This window comes from Gymnogyps californianus, unplaced genomic scaffold, assembly GCF_018139145.2.
Source record: "Gymnogyps californianus isolate 813 unplaced genomic scaffold, ASM1813914v2 HiC_scaffold_40, whole genome shotgun sequence".
NCBI classification, from domain to species: domain Eukaryota; kingdom Metazoa; phylum Chordata; class Aves; order Accipitriformes; family Cathartidae; genus Gymnogyps; species Gymnogyps californianus.
Genome location: NW_026114290.1, coordinates 181,486 through 199,161, shown reverse-complemented (window position 1 = coordinate 199,161; position 17,676 = coordinate 181,486). Strand labels below are relative to the sequence as shown.

The 17,676-nt window shown below is 67.2% G+C and overlaps 3 protein-coding genes and 1 long non-coding RNA gene across 4 annotated transcripts in view; all 4 read right to left on the bottom strand.

Moving 5' to 3' along the window:
• Positions 1-2,119: 2,119 nt before the first annotated feature.
• Positions 2,120-2,877, bottom strand: LOC127028721 (uncharacterized). Its single transcript, XR_007768046.1, has 3 exons — positions 2,817-2,877; positions 2,335-2,691; positions 2,120-2,240 (listed from the first exon to the last, which is right to left on the bottom strand). It is a non-coding gene; the product is annotated as an uncharacterized LOC127028721 (long non-coding RNA).
• Positions 2,878-6,114: 3,237 nt separating this feature from the next.
• Positions 6,115-10,686, bottom strand: LOC127028719 (ELAV-like protein 3). The gene is given in 8 exon segments (XM_050914420.1): positions 6,115-6,375; positions 6,378-6,438; positions 6,605-6,643; positions 6,982-7,198; positions 7,499-7,652; positions 7,992-8,095; positions 8,752-9,028; positions 10,678-10,686. Coding segments are annotated over 8 exon segments (1,122 nt in total).
• Positions 10,687-11,739: 1,053 nt separating this feature from the next.
• ZNF653 (zinc finger protein 653) lies at positions 11,740-15,820 on the bottom strand. The gene is given in 12 exon segments (XM_050914399.1): positions 11,740-12,218; positions 12,447-12,546; positions 12,644-12,758; positions 12,840-12,957; positions 13,523-13,697; positions 13,936-14,023; positions 14,026-14,085; positions 14,224-14,354; positions 14,623-14,838; positions 15,119-15,162; positions 15,333-15,574; positions 15,677-15,820. Coding segments are annotated over 12 exon segments (1,611 nt in total). The 3' UTR covers positions 11,740-12,040.
• Positions 15,821-16,463: 643 nt separating this feature from the next.
• Positions 16,464-17,676, bottom strand: part of ECSIT (ECSIT signaling integrator) — a 4,046-nt gene continuing 2,833 nt past the window's right edge. The window contains exons 4-6 of the mRNA XM_050914398.1: positions 17,339-17,487; positions 16,872-16,974; positions 16,464-16,795 (exon numbers count right to left, since the gene is read on the bottom strand). Of these exons, the coding sequence (XP_050770355.1) occupies positions 16,476-16,795; positions 16,872-16,974; positions 17,339-17,487 (572 nt within the window). The 3' untranslated portion in view covers positions 16,464-16,475. The remainder of the gene's footprint in view (positions 16,796-16,871; positions 16,975-17,338; positions 17,488-17,676) is intronic.

Genomic DNA, 17,676 nt, shown 5'->3' with positions numbered 1-17,676 from the left:
AAAAGGAGCAGGGAGCAGGACAGAGATAGAGAAAGAAGCAATAGGGACAAAAAGAAAAAGACAGACTAGAAGAAGGACAGAGGGACAAAAAAAAGAGAGTGACAGGAGCAGGACAGGGAGATGGAGAAAGAAAAAAATAGCAATGAGCAACAGGACAGAGACAGACAGGTGAGGAGCACAACAGAGGGACAGAGACAGAAAGACGGGGACAGGTAATGGGGTGGGGAGACAAGGAGCACAACAGACGGCTAGAAAGAAAACAAGAGGGGTGGGGAGCAAGACAGTGCTATTGCGGAAGAGGGACAGAGCGGACAGAGCAAGAACAGAGAAAAACAGAGGTACAGGGAAGTAGAAAAAATGTGAGAGAGAGAGAGAAAGGGAGCACTGGGGAGCAGAAGAGAGAGATGGAGAAGGAACAAAATAGTAATGGGCAGAAGAGAGAGACGGAGAATAAAAAAAACTCTAGGAGGCAAGACAGAGGGATAGAGTGAGAGAAAGCATAAACAAAAACAGAAGAAAAGGGCAGGGGGGGAAGGGGAAGGAGAAAGACAGGGGATGGAGAGAGAAAGAAACTAGCACAGAGAGAGAAAGAGGAACCCAGAGAAGGACAGAGATGCCAAAATAAAAAATAGTGAAGAGCAGCAGGACAGACAGATGGAGCAAGAAAAAAATAGGGACAGGGAGCAATACAGAGAAAAGGGAGGAAGGAAAGAGACATGGAGCAGGACAGAGGGGAAAAAAAAATCCTGATGGTGAGCAGGACAGAGGAAAAGAGAGAGGAAAAAGGGACAGCCAGCTGGACAGGTGGATGTAGCGAGAAATGATGGGACAGACAGCGGGACAAAGGCAGGACAGAGATGGACAAAGAAACATTAGCAACAGAAGGATAAAGACAGACAAGAACGACAGAAGAACTGACAAAAAGAGTGACAGGGCCAGAACAGAGAGAGGGGGAAGAAAAACCAGTGATGAGCAGCAGGAGAGAGGGAGAGAGAGGGAAACAGGACAGGAGGATGGCCAGAGGGATACAGAAAACCGGTGAGGGACAGGGAGCCAGAAAACGGGATTCAGAGAACAAGAGGGACAGGGAGCAGGACACGGGGACAGGGAGAGAATGAGAGGGACAGGGAGAACAACAGAGAGATAGAGCAAGAGAAAAACAGGGACAGAGATGGAGAAGATGGAGCAATAAATAATAGGGACATGGAGAAGGACAGAGCGATAGAGACAAAAAGAAAGGGACGGGTAGGACAACAGAGGACTGGAAAAAGAAAACAGCACAGAGGGACAGAGAGAAAAAGAGAGCGACAGGCAGCAGGGGAGAGAGATGGGGATATACATAATAGCAACATGGAGCAGCACAGAGGAATAGAAAAGACAACAAGACGCACAAGGATAACAACAGAGAGACAAAGACAGATGGGAACAGGGAGCAGCAGAGAGAGATACGGAGCAGGGCAGACGGACAGAAAGAGAAAAATAAGAAGAGAAAGAAGGACTAAGGAGCAGAGAGAGAAAGAAAGGTACAGGGAAAAGGATGGAGAGATGGAAAAAAACAGTAAAAATAGGGATGAAGTGTCCTGCAGAGAGATGGAGAAATTAAAAATACTGACAGGGAGCAGGATGGAGGGAGAGGGACAGGCAGAATGACAGAGGGATAGAGAAATACCGGGACGGGGAGCACAACATAAAGACAGATAGAGAACAAAGAGGACAGGGAACAAGCCAGAGGCATTGAGAAAAAAAGGGATGCAGATCAGGACAAAGAGACGGAGAAGGAAAGAATGGTAATGGGCTGCAGGACAGAAACGGAGGTAGAAAAAAAGGGGGACAGGGAGCAGGACACAAGAATAGAGAGAAGAGCAGAGACACAGGGAAAGGAAAAAAGACAGAGGAGAAGAGAGGGTCAGGAAGCCAGACAGAGGGACAGGGAGCCAGGCAGACAGATGGACAGGCAAAGAGAGAGACAGAGGGATGAAGGACAGAGAGAGATGGCGACAGAGAGCTGGGTGGGGATCGGGGCGGGGGGGGAGGGGGGGCGGAATGCAGAGACGGGCAGGGAGAGACCAGGATGCAGACAAGCAGGACGTGGCCCTAAGGACCTGGGACTCACTGCAGCTCCTGCTTTCGGCACTGCCCGCAGAACTTTCCAGTTCAGACACTTCTTTCTCTGTCTGTCTCTTTCTCTCTCTCTCCCTCCCTTCCTCTTCTGCAGCTCCAGTCACTTGACTGTCCTCCACCTAAGAGAACACAGCGGTGTCTTATAGCTCTTGCAATACGAGGCTTCCTAGATACACAGCCCTGCATGCACACACACCCTCCCCACGGCCGTACCATGCTTTTGGATACACATACAGGCCCTGCAGTGCATGCTGGCGATCTGGTCTGCTGAGGACTACTCAGAGGGACCCTTCCTCACTCAGAAAGGCCAGCTGTCTCTCGTCTGTGGCTGGAGGCACCTTCCGGCTCAATCCCCTTGATTTCCTTCTCCAGCTGCTTTACCTTTTTCTAGCCTCTTAAACTTCATCCGCAGCAGCTCCTGTCCAAAGCCAGTAAGCGTCCACCAGCCCCTGGTCACCCACACCGCTAGGAGAATGAGGCCGAACAGAGACAGCCCACGCAAACCTGAGGCAAATGCAGGCAACAGCAGCCCCGGGGAGGAACAGACAACCGAGTCCTCGAGCGCGGCCTCTGGGAAAGGAGGAGAATGGGCAGCCGTTACCCGTAGGGTCCATCGCAGCTCACGCCGGCGGGAGCCCCTCCAGCGGCAGGAGCTCCTGGAGACGTCGCTTTCCCCACACGGACACTCCCGGCACCTGCATTAACGGGCGATAAAGCGCACTCGAGGGCAGCCGGCTGCTGTCGGATAGGGGCCGGGGGTGGGGGGCGTCTCCTCGCCGTGCCCTTGGCGGGGGGGACAGAGGGTTGGGGCCCATCTCCTCCCGGTGCCCGGGAGGGGGAGGGCTGGGGCCCCTCTCCGTGCGGCGGGACGAGGCCCGGGAAATCCCCCTCCCCGCCGCCCCAGGGAGCGGGCCGGAGCCGCCGCTCGCCCGCGGCCGCCGAAGGGTCCCGCTCGCCGCCGAGGACGGGAAACGCGCCCGGCCGGCGGTGGCACCGGCCTCCCGGCGTGCGTCGCGGCCCACGTGACCGCCCGCAAGCCCCGTGCCGGAAGACTACAGCTCCCGGCGTGCCCCGTGGCCCACGTGACCGCCCGGAAGCCCGCCCACCCCACCCCCCCCCGGCCTCCCCGGGCTGTGCCCCGGGGGACCGGGACTGGCGTGGTGCCGGCATCGGGTTCAGAGCCGCCCGCGGCGGGAGCCGCTGGGGCCCGGCTCGGAGGGCAGCGCAGGACGGGTGCTTCCCCGCCAGGCCTCGCCCCTGGGGTGCCCCGTGCTGCGGGGGGGGGGGTGTCACATCACACGGGGCCACGCGCACCCCTGCCCCCCCCCCCCCTCACACACACGACAACTGATGGATTTTTTTATATTTTATTATTTCCGCCATGAAAAGTACAAAGAGTCGAGTCCGGGGGTGGGGGCCAGGAGCCCGTCCCCTGCGGGGGCCCCGCTCCGCCGCGAGGAGCCCTGTTCACACTCGGGGAGCTTTCTCCCCGTGTTGGGTCCCCACAGGCAAATGGCGGGGGCCGAGGCAGGGCCCCCCGGGGTGCAGCTCTTATTGCTACCGAACTGGGGGTCCCCTCGGCCCACCCATCCTGCCGGGGCTGGGGCTGCCTGGGCACCTGGGTCCCTGGGACGGGGGGTCCCCAAGGTGGGGCTGCCCCAGGGGGGGTCAGAGCTTGGGAGGTGGAGGCGGCCCCAGACGCCTGGGTCCCTCCGCCCCAGGGATGCGTGCACACGCGGGCAGGGGGAGTAATAAATATTTACATTAACAATAAGTTAAAACTACAAGAAGCTGCAAACGGGCACGACACGACGCAACGCAAAAAGCGGGACCCGGGAGGGGTGGGGTCCCAGGGGACCCAGGAGGGGCAGAGGGTCCCGGGGGTCCCAGGGCTGGGGAAGGCCAGTGAAGAATCGGAAATAAATAGGAACCGAAACCACTGAAAAGCAAGAAATTATCCCGACGGAGAAGAGAAAATAAATAATAATAGCAATAGTAATAACAACAGCAACAACAACAACAATAATAATAATAATAATAGGAAGAAGAAGAAGAAGAAGAAGAAGAATGAGGATGGGGCTGCTCTGGGGGACTCAGCCTGTCGGGAGGGTTGGGGTTTTGGGGGCTTTTCTGCCCTTTTCTTTGGCCAGGACGCTCGAACTGGCCAAGCAAAAGCACCCGCCCCAGCGAGCTGAGAAGGTTGGGGCAAAAATGCCCATTTTGGGGTATTTGGAGAAGGGTGGGGACAGGGCAGTGTGGACAAGACCCCCGGCGGTTTAGGGGTGCCAGAGGCTCAGGGGCAGCGGGACCCCCTGGCAGCCTTGACCCGATGGCATTTCAGTGCCACCGACCCTCCCCAAAAGGTGCTGTGACCATGCTTGGGGATCACAACCTCTGGGCCTGCCTCCCGGCAACCGGGGGGGCACACAACAGTTTCCCACCCCCCGCAACTTCCTGCCGGAGGGGTGGTTTTGGGGACTTCAGGGGATTTTTTTTTTAATTTTCATTTTTTTTTTTTTCTTCTTGTCTTACAAAAATAGATGGTTTTGTGTCTGTCGCTCCGGAGGAGTCACCGCCCACTGTGTCGGTCTCTCTCCTCGCTACCGTTAGCGCTACCATTACTGTAATTATTCATTATTGTTTGTTCTTTCTCCCAAAAAAATTTCCCCCTCCAAAAAAAAAGAGACAAATGGGAAAAAAGAGGAGAGAGAGCAGACGGCCCCCCCGGACTCCTGGGCCGGAGGAGAAGGGGGTACAGCCCCCACTTGGCACCAGCCTGGGGACAAAATGAGTGAAATCGAGTGCTCTGGTAGGGGTCCCTCCCCGGGGCAGCGGCCGGAGCCGGGGCTCGAACCCGCGTACCACGGCCGCCGCTCCGCGTGGTCCGGCCACCGCCAGAGGGCGCCGCCCCGGGCGAGCGCTGCGCCGGGGGCGTGGTCTCGGAGCTGGGGGCGGGGTCTAGTCCTGGGGCGGGGATAAGCCCCGGGAGACGTCGTGGGGGGCGGGGCTTAGCTGTGGGGGCGGGGCCTCGCGGGGTACCTTCCCTCCCCCACGGTACCCCCGGGGGCAGCTCGGTCCCGGGGGACCCCTGTGGTTTCCACCACCCAACCCGGCCTCGCCCCGGGGAGGGGGGGGGCAGGACACCCCCAAGAGGGGGTGAGCCCACTTCTCCCCGTTTGGGGGTGCACGACACCCCCAGAGGAGGAAAAAAAAGGAGAGGGGGTGTTGGTCTGGCACCTGCCCCAGGGAGTGCTGAGGGTCCCGGGGGTCCCCGAGGTACCTGAGCTCGCTGGGGGTCGCCGCAGCCTCCGGGTGCTGGGGAGGGGCAGGGGGCCCCACCTCCAGGGTCTCCGCAGTGCCCAGGGGGGTTCCCAGGATCTTTGGGGTGCCCATGGCATTCCTGGGGACTTTGGAGGTGGCCCCCCTCTGTATCCAGACTCCTTCACGATTCCCAGGGGTTTTGGGGTGCCTGGGGTGTCCCCAGTGTGTCCTCAGTGTCCTGGGGGGTCTCCAGTCTTTCCAGGGTGGTGGGGCGGGAGGATCTTCGGGGGTACCCCCAGCATCTCCATGCCCCCACAGTGTCCAAGAGCTCTGGGGCACCTGGGGGAGTCCTCAGGGTGTCCGTGGTGCCTAGGGGAGAGGTAGGGGTGTCCATGGCATCCAGGCTGTCCTTCTGGTGTCCCCGTGGTGTCCATGGTGCCCATGGAGGGGGTCCCCAAGGTCTCCAGGTGTCCGGGGAAGTTCTCCATGGTCTCCAGGGTGGGGAGGTCCCCACAGTGCCCTTGGTGCCTGCGGGGTCCCCACAGTCTCCAGGGTATCCTTGGGGTGTCCCCATGGTGTCCTTGGTGCCCATGGAGGGAGTCCCCAAGGTCTCCAGGTGTCCAGGGGGGTTCTCCATGGTCTCCAGGGTGTCCTTGGTGCTCATGGGGGTCCCCATGGCCTGGTGGTGCCAGGGGACCCAGTCCCGGGGCCGGGGGGCCAGCAGGGTGGGGCTCAGGCCTTGTGCTGTTTGCTGGTCTTGAAGGAGACTTGGAGTACACGGTCGCCCAGGCGGTAGCCATTGAGGCTGGCAATGGCCATGGCTGCCTCCTCGTAGTTAGTCATGGTGACAAAGCCAAAGCCCTTGCACTTGTTGGTGGCAAAGTCGCGGATGACCTTGACGTTGGTGACAGCACCAAAGGGCCCGAAGAGCTGCCAGAGGACGCTCTCATCCGCCTCGGGCGCCAGGTTGTAGACGAAGATGCACCAGCCGGTGCCGGGGCCCCCAGGCCCACCCCGGCCAGCCCTGGCACCGCCTCAATGGCCAGCGGGGAGAACCTGGGCAGCAGCGACAGCGGGCTGGCCTGGGGTCAGGGCGCCCAGACACCAGGTTCCCCCCACAGGACACATGGGTCCCCTCCTGCCAAGGTTCCCAGCCCATGCATGGGGCTGGGGGTGCAGAGCTGGACCAGGGCGGGGCGGGGGGGTGGGGAGGGGCCGTTACCTCTTCACGCCGTAGGCCACATTCAGCAAATTGTCGAGCCTGGAGGGGATAAGAGGCCGTTGGGGGGGACACGGGGCGTGCCCATGTAGGTGTCTCTTTGCCACGGGGGTGTCCCACGCCCTGTGGTGGCCCCATCCCCTGGGGAGTGTTCGCGTGGTGCTGGGGATGTCCCCGCGCCCTGTGGTGGCCCCATCCCCTGGGGAGTGTTCGCGTGATGCTGGGGATGTCCCCACGCCCTGTAGTGGCCCCATCCCCTGGAGGGTGTCTTCATGGTGCTGGGGATGTCCCTACACCCTGTGGTGGCCCTGTCTCCTGGGGGGTGCCCCCATTCCCAGGGATGTCCCACCCCCCAGGGCCCCCAGGCACGTCGGGCTCACCGGAAGCGCTGGGGGGGGTGGTGCAGGGCGCCATAGCGGCGGGCGCTGGGGCAGAGGCTGAGCAGGGCCCCCCCTGACTTCTGGCCCGGGCTGTTGGCGAACTTGACGGTGATGGGCTCGGCGGCGCCCAGCGGTTTCTGCCCGTGCAGCCCCCGGACGGCCTCCTCTGCCTCCACGCGCTTGTCAAAGCGGATGAAGCCCACCCCCCGCGAGACACCTGTGCGCGTGGCATCCAGGGGACAGAGCCCTGAGACTCCGCTGCACAGCCGTAGGACCCAGGCATCCGGGGAATCCCCCCCACAGACCCACCCATGGGACCCAGGCATCCAGGGAATCCCCCCCACAGACCCACCCATGGGACCCTGGTGTCCGAGGAATCCCCCCCCCAGACACCCTACTGCCCACCCACGGGACCCAGGCATCCGGGAAACGTTCCCCCACCCCGCAGACCCTACGGGGAACCCAGGTGTCTGGGCAGTCCCCCCTTCCCCCAGGGGACCCAGGCGTCTGGGTGCACCTGTGACCTGGTCGACGAGGATGCGGGAGGTGATGATACGGCCATACTGGGAGAAGAGCTGCTCCATCTCCTTCTGCCCCATGGCCTTGGGTAGGCCGCTCACGTAGAGGTTGGCGTCACGGATGGAGGCCGAGCTGGGCCGAGCATAGGACACCTGGGGGGGTGGGTCAGCCCTGGGGACCTAGCTGTCCAGGTGCCAGAGCTGCCTCCCACCCATGGACCCCCTGCCAGGGACCCAGGCATCTGCCCCCCGCCAAGGACCCTCCTAGTGTCCACCCCCCCCGAGGGACCCCCAGGTGCCCACTCCCCCTGAGGGACCCCAGCATCTGCCTGCTCTGAGGGACCTCAGCTGCCCCCCCCAAGGGACCCCCTGGTGCCCAACACCCCCCCAGGGACCCCAGCATCTGCCTGCTCCGAGGGACCCCAGCATCCACCCCACCCCCTGAGGCACCCCCTGGTGCCCACCCCCCAGAGGGACCCCAGCGTCTGGCACCTTGATGGTCTTGGTCTGCAGCTTGAGGCCGTTGAGGGTGCTGATGGCCTTGTCAGCGTCACCTGCCTCAACGTAGTTGACGAAGCCATAGCCCAGGCTCTGTCCTGGGGTGCGGGGTCAGCACCAAGGGTGGCCCCAGCACCAGACCCAGTTATGCCGTCCCCGGTCCCCGTCCCCACCCCACCACTGTCCCCACCCCTGTCCCCAAGGCCCGTTTCTACCCCATCTTCATCTCTGTCCCTGTGGGTCCCCATCCCCACGTGTCCACACGTCCCTGTACCAGGGATCCTGTGGTCAAGCTTGCAGGACCTGACGTCCCCAGAGAGGTTCCTGAAGTTGCCCCTGTCCCCACGATCCCATCCGCATGCCCATCCCTGTCCCAGTCCCCATGGGTCCCCATGTTCCATCTCCCTGTTTCCCATGCCCAGTCTCCCCATGCCCCATGTCCTACCTGCCTGTGTCCCATGTCCCGTCTCCCTGTGTCCCATCTCCCCGTGTCCCTGTGTCCCATCCGCCATGTTCTGTCTCCCCATGTCCTGTGTCCCTTGTCCCATCTCCCCGTGTCCCATCTCCCCATGTCACATGTCCCCGTTGTCCCATCTCCCCGTGTCCCGTCTCCCCGTGTCCCACGTCCCCGTTGTCCCATCTCCCCGTGTCCTGTCTCCCCGTGTCCCACGTCCCCGTTGTCCCATCTCCCCGTGTCCCATGTCCCCACGTCCCATCTGCCTGCGTCCCATGTCCCATCTCCCCTGTCCCGTACCGGTGACCTTGTCGCGGACGAGCTTGCAGGACTCGATGTCCCCGAGGCTGCCAAAGAGGCTCCGCAGCTCCTCCTGGCTCATGCTCTGGGGCAGGTAGTTGACGATCAGGTTGGTTTTGCTGTCGTCGGCCACAGCGGGGCCTGGGGGGGCCCCATTGGGCAGCGCTGCCGCCACCCCTGGCCCTGGCACCGCCACCACCGGCACGGCCATGGGGACGGGGCCGCAGCCCGATGGCCCCGGGGTGCTGGGAGCCTGGGCCTCCACCGTGCTCAGAATCTGCTGAGGGGACAGATGGGTGTCACCAGGGTTTCTCCATCACGGGGACAGCAGAGGGACAGGGACACTGGAGTCACGGGGACAGCGCCGGGACAGGGAGACAGGCACAGGGAACCGCAGGCGGTGGGGACACGGAGTCATCACCGAGATGAAGCGGGGACGGAGCCATGGGGGGACACGGGGATGGGGACAGTGGGACATGGCAGCAGGGATGAGGACACCGGGAGGAGGGGACAGGGACAACTCGGGTGGGGATGTGGGGGCAGTGGGCTCGTCGGGGCCTGGACGCCTGGGTCCCCACAGGCTGCCTCTCCCCCCCAGCAGAGCAGGAGGGGACCCAGGCGTCCGGGCTCCCGCACGCCCCGCTGCCCCAGAGCGGGAGGGGACTCGGACGTCTGGCGTGCCCCTCCCCCCGGGGGATAATCCCCCATTGTGCAGCGGAGCCCCCGCCCCTCCCCCCCACGCACAATAGCGGGGGACAATGGGCCTTTGTCGCCGAGAGACGGGACACCCGGGGCCGCCAGCCACGGCCGCGGGACCCGGGCGTCCGGGGGCTGCCCGTCCCCCCCGGCGGGATGGGGACCCGGGCGTCCGGGAGCTGACCAGGGGCTGAAATGGGGCGGGGGGGCGGAGGCCTGGGTCCCTCGGGGGGGGACACGCCTGAACCTTTAAGGGCTGGGGGCCGAGGGGGGCGGGGGCGCCGGCACGAGCGAGAGGGTGTCTGTCCGTCTGCCCGCCCGCGGGGCAGCGACGGCCCCGAAATTGGCCGGTGAGAAAAGTGAAAGCGGAAAAGCCGACAATCAGCAAATCGGATTGAGAAAATGGGATTTACGGGCGACACGGGCACACACGCGGGGACACACCCAACGCAGCGACACACGCCTCTGCCGCACACACCCACTCCGCACGGGGACCGGACTGCGCGTGTCCACGTGTCCGTGTGTCGCATGTGCGCACACATCTCCTCCCCACACAGGTGTCCCTGCGCCCACACACTAAAGCGGGGGCGTGTGCGTGTGCACTGGCACACGTGTGTGCACCTGTGTGCAGGCCCCTCTGTGCTGTGCGCACATGTGTGCATGTGGCCATGGCTCTACACGGCCCTGTTGCCAAACGGAGGAGAAGGGGGGGGGGGGCAGGGGACAGCTGGGTCCCCACCCTGCCCTTGCACACACGTGTCCCACACGAGCACACAGGGCACACCCATGTCCCAGCACAGCAGATGCCACACTGGCCAACACACTTTGCGTGCCCCGTGTGACACACACGTGCCCCCATTGCACACACATACGTGTGCCCTCAACATGTGATGCACACACATGTGCATGCAGCTCTCGTGGCGCTCCCGTCCCCACCCAAGTGTGTCACACACTCACAGAGCCATCGCGTAGGGGGGACACGCAGAGACGATGGGGTCATGGGGGGGGCGGGAATGCCGGCGGGCTGCAAGATGAGGGGGTAGATGGTGGGGGACACAGGAGTGGGAGGACATGGGGGGTGAGGCGACACGGAGAGCGGGAGATGGTCGATGCCGGGGAGCTGGGGGGGTGGGCACGGGACGGGGCTTTCGGGAGATGAAGGATGCTGGGGGTGCCAGCCGCGCCCCCCAACGACACCCCCAGCCCCCACGGCCCTCCCGCCGCTCCTACCGTCACCATCGTCGCGGGGCCGTGGCCGTGGGGGCTGCTCGGGGGGGCCCCCGCACGGCCCAGCGGGCTCGGGGGGCTGCGGGGGGCCCGAGGCGGGGGGGCTCCGGGGGTCTCGGCCGCGGCGTCAGGTGCTGCGAGCGGCGGCCCCGTCGGTCCTTTAAACGTCCTTGGGCGGCCGCGGGCGGGGCCCCCCCAAACCGCCGCGGTGGGCGCGGCCCGGCCCCCCCGCTCCGCGATGGCTCCGTCCGCCCCCCCACCCGCAGGTGGGTCGGTCCGGCCTCCCCGACACCCCAAAATGGACCGGCCCCCCACGGCCCGCTCCGGCCCCCCCGGCGAAGCCCATTGGCTGCCGAGCGGGCGGGGCCCCCCGACGCCCCCCGAGACCCCCCTATAGACACCGCCTATAGCCCCCCCCCCCCCGACCCCGCCCACGTGACCCGGGGAGGAGGAGGAGGCGGGGGGGGGGGGGGGCCGGAGGGAAGGAGAAGGAGGAGGGGAGGGTGATGAAGGAGGAGAAGGGGGGGGCGCGGTGTGCGTGATGAAGGAGGAAGTGGCGGGCGGAGGGGAGGAAGGAGGAGGAGGAAGGGCAGGGGATGATGAAGGAGCCGGCGGGCGGGGGGCAACGAAGACGCCGCAGCGGCACCGCCGGACCCCGGGGGACCCCGGCGCCCGGGCAGGGCGGGGCCGCCGCCGGTTCAGCACCGGGGACAGCTCCGGGGCGGGGCCGCGGGTCGCGACCCCTCCCAGTTCGCCCCAGGGGCCAACTGGGCAGGGACCGCGCCGCGAGGGCCGCGACCCCCCCGAGCGGTGGGGCACCAGGTGGGTGCCCCCCCCCCCCCCCCCCCCCAGGGCCCTGGGTGCCCCTGCTCCTCCCCGTGCCGCCATTTCCCCCCCCCCCCCCGCGTCCCCCCCGTCTCACCGTGGGTCTCCCGGGCAGAGAGCAGGAGGCAGCAAGTAAAAGCCATCACTTTAATGGAACTGGGGGGTTGGGGGGCCCCGGGGGGTCGGGTCCCCCCCCCCCCAAGACAAAACCAGGGTCCCCACTACCCCCCCCCCCCCAAGACCCCGTTTTCCCAGGGGAGGGAGGGATGACAACTGAGAGTCAGGAAATAAATAAAAGGGTGAGTAGGGGCCCGGGGCAATGGGGGGGATCCTGGGGGTGTCAGGGTTCCCCAGTGCTGGGGGCGGGTGTGGGTCCCCAGGGCAGCTCAGGGAGCCCGGGGGGATGAGGGGCTCCACCGAGCGCGTGGAGCTCAGGGTGCCCCACAGAGGGGCCGGGGCCCCCGGGGGGTGCTTCCTCACCTCCGTGTGCCGTGAGGCGGCCCCCGGGCAGTCGGAGCAGCCCAGGGGGTGGGGGGCCCCCCTAGGTGCCGCGGGGCTCGGGGTGGCTCTTGAGCGCGTGGAACTTGAGGCCCTCAGGGCGCTCGAAGCGCCTCCCGCAGTGCTCGCAGGGGAAGGGGCGCAGCCCTGGCCCCCCGTGGCGCCTCATGTGCCACGTCAGGGAGGCACGCTGGCGGCAGCGGTACCCGCAGACCTCGCACCTTGGGGGGGGGCAAGGGAGGGATGAGGCGTACCCGCAGACCTCGCACCTTGGCGGGGGGGGGGCGGCAGAATGGAGGGGGTCAGAGGAAGTGGGGTGCCCTCCCCGTGCCACTCAATGCAGCAGCGACCCTACCAGATCACTGACCGCAAGCGGGCGCCTCCCCAGTGCCCCCCCCCCCAACAGTCCCCGCACGGGGTCTCCCCAGCACCCCCGCCCCGTCACTCACTGCAGGGGGGTCTCCCCAGTGTGCGTCCGCCTGTGCACCTCCAGGTGGTTCTTGCGCTTGAAGGATTTCCCGCAGGTCTCGCAAGTGAACTCCCGCACGCCTGGGGAGGGGGACGTGGGGGGACGTTGGGGAGACGCGGGGGGGGACGTTGGGGAGACGCGGGGGGGAGGGGGGGGACACACACGTTGGGGGCTCACCAGAGTGGATGACCATGTGCCGGCGCAGGTGGTTGGCCAGGTAAAACCTCTTCCCGCAGCCAGGCTGGGGGCACTGCTGGGTCCGGCCCTTGCGGTGCACCAGGTTGACGTGGTTCTGGGGGCGGAGAGGTGAGGGGGGCCCCGGGGGACCCCGGGGGGTGCAGGGGGGAGCAGGGTGGCCCCGGGGGGGCCGCACCTGGAAGCTGCTGAGAGCGACGTAGACCTGCCCGCAGCCCGCATAGGGGCAGGCGATCGGCTCTGGGAGCTCCTCGGGGTCAGGGTGGGGGGCGCGGCCCCGCCTGCTCCGCCGCCGCCTGCGCAGGGAGGGGGGACATCGCAGCCTGGGGTGAGCCCCCCCACCCAGAGGCCGCAGCACAGCGGGGCCCAAGCGTCTGGGGGCCTTGTCCGACACCCCTTGATGTGCTTGAGGACTCCGAAACGCCTTCACAAAGCCTGAATAGCTCCTCCGCCCCAAGAGTACCCCCAAAAAAGACCCTCACGGCACCTGAAAACTGTCCCAGGCCCTTGCCCCCCAGAAAAAACCCCTACCCTTCCAAAGGCCCCCAGAACCTCCCCTTGTCCCCAAGGGCCTCTCATAACCCTAAGATCTCCCCCCACCCTAAAAAAACCCTAACGCCTGCGGTCCCCCCGCTCCCCGAACCCCTTGTAGCCCCCTAGGCCCTCCCCAGCCCCGACCCCCTCGTCATCTTCCCAGAAACTTAGAGAACCTTGTAACGACCCCCCCAATACCTCACGCTTCCCCCGAGCCCCCAGGGACACCCCAAACTCCATCACCCCTCCCAAGCCCTGAGCCCCCCCAACCTGACCACCCTTGGGCCCCCGGGTAGCCAAGTGACCCCCAACCCCCGGCCCCTTGACCTCTCAGGCTCTTTGGGGATCTCGTAGATGATGGCCGACACGTCACCACCGTCGGCGTCCTCAGCCACGGGGGGTGGGGGGGGCTCCCGGGGGGGCTCCGGAGGCGGCTGTGGCGGGGGCTCGGCGGCAGGGAGGGGTACCTCCTCCTGCTTCAGCCCCAGCACCTCGTTCTCCTCTGCCGTCAGCATGGCAAGTGAGGCACTGCTGCCCCCCGGCCCCCCAGCACCTGATGCCCCCCAGCACCCTCATCTCCTCGATTCCTGACCACAATCCCCCCCAGCCCCACCAGCACCCTAATCCCCCCGACCCCTAACCCTTATTCCCCCTGACCCCCCAGCACCCCAATCCCCCCTGACACTTTAGGTCCCAGCACCCCAGTCCCTCTCATCCCCATGACCCCTGCCCCCCCGTACCTGTCTTAGGGAGGTGGGGGTCCAGGGGAGCTGGGGGAAAGGCGTCCCCCCCTCCAGCAGCGCGCAGGGCATCTCGTCCCCCGCCACGTCCAGCTGCAGCCCTCCCAGCGCATCGTAGCCGGGGCTGGCCAGGATGAGGAGGGGGGGCCCCTGCAGCAGGGTGGGGGGGCCCCCTCGGCCAGCGCCCCCCGCCCCGCGCCCAGCCGCAGAGGCAGCGGCAGCGGCACGCAGACCACAGCCTCCAGCGCTGCCCCCGCCCCTCCGCAGCACCCTCGGGGAGGCCCGGACCTGCAGGCGGGCCACTGCCACCCCCCCTGGTGCTGACGGGGCCCCCCCCGGCGTCGACGGGGCCCCCCCCGGCGTTGCCTCTGAGCCTGAGCTGCAGCCCCCTGAGGAAGAGGATGAGCTGCCAGGAGCTGCTGCTGTAGGAGAGAGAACATCAAGGGGAGCCCCCAAAAGAAGCTACCCCGAGCCCCAAAGCAGTGCCTCCACCCCCCAAAGAAAATGCCCCCGAGCCCCAAAGGAGTCCCCTGGGACCCCCACCCACAGGCCAGGCCCCCAAAAGATGCAGTGAGGTCCCCCAAACCGCCCCTGGGCCTCACCCCTGCGTCCCCACTACACAGCTCAGCACCCCCAGCCCCCCTCCCGGGGGGGCCGCAGCCCCCCTCGCCCCCCCCCCCCGCGCACCATCGTCACTGTCCCCGTCAGAGTCGCTGAGGGGCCGCAGAGGCGAGTGGAGGTCCTGGAAGTAGCGGTGCCCGCGCTCGCACTGCCAGACGGCCGTCGTGTAGAGCCCCACCGAGGGGTCCAGCTCTGCCAGCCGCGGTTCGTAGGGGCAGCGCTGCCGGTGGTCCTCGTACCAGATCACCGCGTGCCGCAGGCAGTTCACATTGCGCCGCCGCCCTGGGGGAGGGCTGCTGGCAGCCTGGCACCCCCTGCCCAACCCCACGGCACCCCCAGCCGCCCTAGCCCCTACCCTACCCACCCCCCCCACACATCTCCAGCCCCAGCCCTACCCCCCCGTCGCCCCCCAGACCTTGCCTGTACCCCTGGCAGCCTCAAGCCTCCCAGTCCCTGCCTGAGCCTCCCCAGCCCCCCCCCCCCCCCGGCCCGGGGTGCTCCCGCTCACACCCCGGCCCCCGCCAGCAAGGGCAGCCCCTGCCCACCCACCCCCAGCACTCACTTTTCTTCCGTTTGGGCTTTTTAGGGATCTGCTCCCACGGGTTCCTGCGGAGAGAGGGGCGCTGGCCTGGGGACAAACAGGGGCGCCCCTCCCCGCGGGGGGTCGTCCCCCCGAGAGCTGCAGGAGGGGAAGGGGCACCCGAGCCTCCCAGTCCCCCCGAGCCCCCGTTCCCCCCCGGCCCCTCCGAGTCCCCCGGCTCTTCAGCCCCGCTCACCCGCGCCGCCCGGCGCGCTGCCCCCGCTCCAGCCCCAGCAGGTAGGCCGCCAGCTTGGCATCGCTCCAGCCGCTGCGGCGGCGCAGGTCAACCCAGGGCCCGTGCGCCTCGCCCAGGTACACCCGCCGCACGTCGTACTTCTTCCGCGACTCCAGCCGCCGCCGCGCCCGGTCCGACTCCGTCAGCCGCGGCCGCCCCCGCGCCTTCCGCCCGCCGCCGCCCGGCTCCGCCGCGGGCCTCGCCTGGGGCCGCCGCCGGGGCCGCTGCCGCCCCCCGCGCCCGGGCCCGGGCCCCGCTCGGCCGCGCTCATGCCGGGCCCGCCGCCCCGCGCCGCGGCGCGCCACCGATGACGCCAGCGCCGCTTCCGCTTCCGTCCCTGCCCGCGCCGTTTTTCGCGAAGGAAGGCGCGGCGCGGCGCAGTGCGCATGCGCGAGGGAGAGCCGGCCGGAGAAGCGGGACGCGACGCGGCGCCGGCACACAGCACGCATGCGCGCGCGCGCTTCCGCCAGGCTCTGCGCGGAAGGCGTCTGGGCGGCCAGTGCGCACGCGTGGAGCCCTGCCCGCACCCAGCCGTCCCCGTCCTCCGTGGGGCCCGTTCCCCTCCGCCTCCCATGTGCCCTCCGTGCCCGCCTGTCGCCCCGCACCCGCCATGTGCCCCCAGCTATTGCCACCCCAGCACCCGCCTGTCGCCCCGCACCCGCCATGTGCCCCCAGCTATTGCCACCCCAGCACCCGCCTGTCGCCCCGCACCCGCCACGTGCCCCCAGCTATTGCCACCCCGGCACCCGCCTGTCGCCCCTCACCCGCCACGTGCCCCCAGCTATTGCCACCCCAGCACCCGCCTGTCACCCCTCACCCGCCATGTGCCCCCAGCTATTGCCACCCCAGCACCCGCCTGTCGCCCCGCACCTGCCATGTGCCCCCAGCTATTGCCACCCCGGCGCCCGCCTGTCGCCCTGCACCCCCTCTGTGCCCCCAGCTATTGCCACCCCAGCACCCGCCTGTCGCCCCTCACCCGCCACGTGCCCCCAGCTATTGCCACCCCGGCGCCCGCCTGTCACCCCCCGCCCCGCATGCCCTCAGGGCACTGCTCCCCCCAGGACCCCCGACACAAGACACCCCTCTCTGTCGGCAGCACTTCCTTTATTCCCCCGGGGCTGCGGGGGGTGCGCCCGGCCCCCCACCGCTCCTGGGGCTGGCGTCGTCGCCCCTGGTGCTGTGCCCGTGCCCCCGTGGCGGGTCAGGGGGCTCCAGCACCGCGGGTGGGGGAGGCACCGCCCCCAGGCAGGGTGCAGGGGGACCCCCGGGGGCACCAGCCGGGAGGTCCCCGACCCCCAGGCGGAAGACGACGGGGGTGCGCCCCAGGACGGGGTTCGACTCCTGCAGCCCTGCGATCCACTTGCCCAGCGTGTGCCGGTCGCCCGCCCCCGCCATGCACAGTGCGAAAACAGGGCCCTCCTCCACTGCGGGGGACCAGTCAGGGAGACGGGGAGGGCACGGGGGTCCCCCCTCGCCCCTGCCCCTGCCCCCCTGCCTTACCCTCCTCCACGTCGAAGTCCTCGTCGTCCCAGGGGCCGCGCTCCAGGTCCAGGTCAAGGTGCAGGGGGTAGTACAGGCTGCGCTCGGGGTCTGGGGGGTCCTCCTGGTGGGGGCAGGGGGTCCCCTCCTACCCATCCCGGGCCAGGGCTCCCCTCCCCTCCGGGGCCACAGGGCTCCCCTCCTGTCTTGGGCCAGGGAGTCCCCTCCCTCCCTCCCCTCCTGTCCTGGGCCATGGGGGTCCCATCCACTCCCCTTATGGGGCATGAGAGTCCCCTCCCACCCGTCCTGGGCCACGGGGGTCCCATCCCCTCTTGTTCTGGGCCAGGGGGACCCCTCTGGGGCCATGGGCAGCCCGTCCCACCCGCTCCAGGGCCACGGGGCCCCCCTCCCCTTCCATCTCGTCCCAAGCAATAGGAGGTTTCATCCAGTCCCCTCCCCTCCCGAACTCCGGGGTCTGTTGGGCTCACCCGTAGGTGGGGGGGCAGGGGGTCCCCCCGCAGCACGTAGTACCACAGGCGGGTGCTGCGCAGCCAGAGCGGGAACGGCCCCTCCACGAAGACAGGCCGTGCCGGGCCGTGCCGGGCCAGCAGCGCCTGCTGGTCCGCGCTCTGGGCGCCTGGGGGCAGGGGGGTGGAGCTGGGGACCCCATGCCAGCACTGGGGACCCCAAAGCCCCACACAAGGGACCCCAACACTGGGGACCCCACACCCAACACCACAGGGCTCCCTCTGCACCAGGCTCCCCCAAAAGCCTGGGTCCCTCGGACGTGCCAGGGTCCCCAGCCCCATACACCGGGTCCCCCCAC